A 5,000-nucleotide genomic window follows, 5' to 3' on the forward strand; every position below is an offset into this window, starting at 1 on the left:
TCTGGGTGGTCTGTAGCTACTACAAATCGGTAGCTAATATTGCTAATCTAATCTAATCTAATCTAATCTAAGAATGAAGCTAATTTGTGTTCTGATTCCAGTTAGCTATTGACTATACTTTTTGCCAGCTACTGTTGTTAACTGAAAATAAGAACAAATACACTGGACGTGTCACACACACACACACACACACACACACACACACACACACACACACACACAGAAGCATCAACTCTAGTGGCTGTTAGACGCCCTCATTATATATGGAGCACTCCTGCGCCGTTCCTCTGCTCCACTGGCCTAGTTTGAGGTACAGCTGGGTTCAGGCAAGCAGCCAAAAGCAGATAAAAAACAACTCCCTCCATACACACCTTTATATAGTTCCCCTCCTGTTTATCACCTCTCCAGACTCATTCACTCACTTATTTACACCAATGCTGCGTTTCTTCTTATTGTTAAACACAGCCCCGGCAATCGGGGAAAATCCTTTCTGTTACAAGCTCGAACTCGTCTCGTCTCCATGAGCACAAACGGAGTGAAAGCATGAAAAGGGAGATGAATGCATGTGTCTTTTTTTTTTTTTTTTTTTTTTTTTTTTGAGTTATGAGAATTGTGTAAAAATAGTGTACAGACTCTGCCTTAGAGTGCTGACAGCTTAATAAAGGGATAATCCCGCTCTTCATCTTTCCACAACTATGGGTGCTGGGTGTACTTTAGCTGCGTCCACAACAATTATGCACACCCACACAAGCCACATGCTAAGTGGAGGATTTCTGGGTTAGCATTAAAAGTAGATTTCATTTTTGAAGATTAAAGGAACAATGAAAATTTACAGTTTGCTTTGTACGTCAGATGTTGCCAATTAGCCAAGGCACGTTCTGTGTATGAACTTTGCTTCAATATGTTTACGTTGAAGCTGCAAGGCTAAAGTTGTTAAGAGGTAATAGCTTGTAGCTATGGGTTTGCTCGCTGAACGAGTAAATAATCGTACGGTCAACTCAAAAGACGTAATACAGATATAAAAAAGTAGGTTTAGACTGCATTAAAAAGATTTACAGATGCACAGCAGTGAAGCATGGTGGTGGTTGCATCACATTGTGATATGAGTAACTAATCCCATCTGTGGAGTCATGGTTGTACCACATTCTTTCCGTTGAATAATAATTAATTTTGTTTTTTAATAATCAACCTCTGACTGATGCCTTGATAGATTCTTGGTGTTCGTAATGCTGTTTGTTTACAAACTCCAGTGCCTTCCAAGAACAGGTGTATTTATTATGTGATCACTGTGACACTTTAATTACACCCATGTTAACCCCAATGAACTGATGAAGTGACTTCTGATAGAAACCGGTTGCTCCAGAGCTAGAACATATAAAAAATCTCGTGCTTTCAATTTGTATGATTCAAGCAATATCGATTATTTATTTTTTTTTCTCCCGTTTCAATATTGTGAGCTCTTCTTTTTTTTCCCCAACAAAATGTGGAATAGATCAAGGGAGTGAATATTTATGCAAGACCTTTTGAATTCGCTGAAAACTATTCCTAACACTTTAAAATGATGCCTAGACCAAAATATGTGCTGAAGAAGGAAATGATTTTAGCTGCCAAACAGAATTTTATCTAATTTTATCTATTTAGTAGGTCATGCAGTATCAGTACCCACACTTGAGGCGAGTGTGTGTTGATTTAGGCATGCAGTTTGCACAATGCTACGCTCAAGTGTTAGCAAGATTAGACACGTAGAGCTAGCGCAAAACATTCGAACGGCAAACGTCTTTGGGAGAAATGTAGATTTTTTTTTGAAAGCAAACCTGTTTGTAGTATCACACTGGAAAAACTATATACAGCCAAATGAAATTATAGGTTCATTTGAAAACGGAGGTATTACATCTGCACTATATTATACAAGCAAGAAATAACAGAGATTGTTAAAGTCGTGTCGTTTGCATAAGATAGGCTTTTTGTTCACTCATTACTGACAGGAAAGGGAAAACAGGTGCAGCGATACAGAAGTATCACCCCCGTCCTCCCTCCCTACCCATTTCCTTTCACACACCTTCCTTCATCGAGATAAATAATATGCGGGACCCCAAAAAGAAAGGAAAGTGACAAAAGTTTCTTTAGCTTTTAAATATTCTGTCTTTATCCCAAAAACACAAACCATACAGTATGAGCTGTGAGTGCGAACCCAAAGGAAAACACCTCTTAGTCAAATCGCTGCCAAACAATCCCTTATTTCTCGCTTATTCAAAACGGGCAGTGAACCAGCTCAACACCAGATCGATTCTAGTCTGATATCACACACCTATTCGGCCTGTTTATTGACACTGATGCAAATATTTACTGTGCGCCCAAGCTGGAACCGAGCCCAAGGCTTTGAGTGCAAGGTATCGAATGTCAGCCCTGCCTGCTCTCTATACGGTATACAAACATATCCAAAAAAAAGAGTCTTCCTGTAGCATGTCTCTAGTAAGGACCATATGTTTCTTTCAACGGTAGCAAAAAAACAGAGTGTGCAAGAACGAGAAAGAGAGTAAGAGAAAGAAGCAGTGAAAGAGAGAGAGAGAGAGAGAGAGAGAGAGAGGAAAGGAAGGAAATGCTGCATATCGGCTGGTTAATCAGTTTTTTCATTTCACACACAGCTGAGTGTGAGCTTTGTTCTGAGGTATAACACACTCCACGGGCAATGAGGGCTATTTATGTTGAGCTTTTACATGATAGCCATTTGGCAAGGGCTCATAATTCTCTGACAGGTGAGAGCCTTAAAAAGTGCATCGCCTAATTATATATAAAGTGTGTGTGGAGTGTGTTGAGTGCTCGTCGGGAATTGAACCCGCTCCCTCGTGAACCCTGTCCATTTGCCCTGTCTGTTCTGTGGTTATGATATCATGATGAGAAAAAAATGCTGCATTCCTGTCTAAGTGCCCCCGTAAGCATGAAATATTCATACAGCCTGACATGTGAAGGGGGGCATGCGTTGTGGATGAGGTGTGTGTGTGTGTGTGTGTGTGTGTGTGGGCGGTTGTTGGGATGCAAGCAGGGTTTAACCCTCAAACATTCACACAGAGGCTTCCAAGGAACCTTTAAACAGGACAGTTTGCCACCAAGAAGCACACACACACACACACACACACACACACACACACACACACACACACACACACACACACTTAGAAGCAAATGCTTTATCCTGATACTAAATCTTCTCGTTTTCGCGCTTCTTTCTTCTTCTTGATTTCTTGGCATGATCACAAAACGATATTCTCAGGTGTCTCAGAGACTCTCACACTTCTCGAATGAGTCTGTTTACTTTTTTCTCTCTTTTTTTTTTTTTTTTTTTTTTACAGATTTTTTAAAAAAACATTTCCCAACTAAAGGTCTTTCGTAATGTTAAAAAAAAAAACGTTATTCGTTTGTTATGATTACATCAAGGATTGATTTCATGAATACACATTAGACAAATCCAGTCTGTGTCTTTACTGTGTTTATTTTTATTAATGGAGCGTAGAGCCGCTTAGTCCTGAACTTTTACTTTAAATAGCTTTTAAATAATTTTATAGAGTCATTTGGAAATAAAACTACTCTAGTGAGTTTACGAGATACGTGAGTAGTACTTTGAGAGTAAAAGACAGAGTGGTGTTGATTATGTTCCTATAGCGACACGTCCCAAATCGTTTTATCCCTCACTTACTGTATGTATCATGTTTTCTATCCCAATTTGAAACCAAAACAATTTTCCTCACATCGTAGCTATCTCAAATTTCTTAGCAAAGCTACTCATGCTTTTTGTTTTTTGTCTGTCAACTGAGAATTTTTTAATTCCCTCGCTGTCTCGCTCTCTATCTCTGGCTTGTCTAACAATCCTGTAACCACAACACATAAAAACACAGACGAACCAATAAGCGAGAGTGGCACCAAATGGAGAGAGAGCGGTAAAAGAACAGATATGTCGCCCTGGGGCTAAGAACGGAGGGATGATATATTGGCCATCGGTTAAGCAGAGAAAGAGGAATCCATATCTGAGGATCCGTTTGTGCCCCACGGTGTCAATATAAAATATTCAAATGTGCCCCATTACTTCACATTAAAAACCACAGAATGTTCACATTCAGCTTACACGTCACTGAGTGTCGCATTAAAGGCCTTCCATTAGAGTCCGTCGGACTGCACGCGTGTGTGCGTGTTCCGAGGGGGTGTGTGGGGTCGGATGATAACCTCTACACACACACGCGCACTTTATTTGAAGAGTAAATGTGAAATTTGTGTTTGGTTGGATTTTCTACTCTTGAAAAATTGGATGTTAAAGAAGAAGCCTTTATTTTGTTACATATACATTAGAGCACAGTGAAATTCTTCCTCCGCATATTCCAACCTTCTGCACCACCGAAGCAAAGAGAGTTAATGGCCTTGCTCAAGGGCCCAACAGTGGCAGTTGGGCAGTGCTGGGGCTTAAACCCTAATCCTCCATTACAACCCAGCGCCTTAACCACCACTTCCCCCAGACTACACCTCTGTGTTTGGAGGGAAAAAAATGATTATTTAACACTGAATTATGAGCCTTCAATGGGTTAACTCAGATATTAAATAAACAGAAAATGTAAATTTCCTCCTTTATGCTAAATATAATCGAGGAGACAAGACAGCTTTGATTATTAAGGACATCTTGGATATTTTGGACATCTTGTACATCCAGGTCCAAATTTTTTCTCCATTGCAGTTTCATTCTGTTGAATCCTAATCCATTTGGAACACAGCCCATCTTAAAAGAGATTATCTGTTTGTTTTCGGTCTTAATGTGCTAACTTACATAATACCCTTTCGCTTCCGATTGGTCAGAATGGTGTTGATGAATTTTCCTGCCTAGCAGCCAGGCAGGGATCACACTGGTTTATACATTAATAAAGCTCTTGTTCTAAGATGGCAGTCAATAAGCGTAATCTAAAGACTAAATCTAAGAATTAATCCTGTGTCCAGGTCACAGAGTGAAACTTGAGGAC

The 5,000-nt window shown here is 39.7% G+C and overlaps 1 protein-coding gene across 2 annotated transcripts in view; it reads left to right on the top strand.

The window, feature by feature from the left end:
* The window catches only part of runx3 (RUNX family transcription factor 3), a 48,545-nt gene that overhangs the window by 28,404 nt on the left and 15,141 nt on the right, over nucleotides 1-5,000 (top strand). For both annotated transcript variants that reach the window (XM_060871775.1, XM_060871776.1), the window contains one exon: nucleotides 4,978-5,000. This exon is cut by the window's right edge and continues 142 nt beyond it. In XM_060871775.1, the coding sequence (XP_060727758.1) occupies nucleotides 4,978-5,000 (23 nt within the window). The remainder of the gene's footprint in view (nucleotides 1-4,977) is intronic.

The sequence above is a fragment of the Tachysurus vachellii genome, chromosome 6 (genome assembly GCF_030014155.1).
Source record: "Tachysurus vachellii isolate PV-2020 chromosome 6, HZAU_Pvac_v1, whole genome shotgun sequence".
Taxonomy (NCBI): domain Eukaryota; kingdom Metazoa; phylum Chordata; class Actinopteri; order Siluriformes; family Bagridae; genus Tachysurus; species Tachysurus vachellii.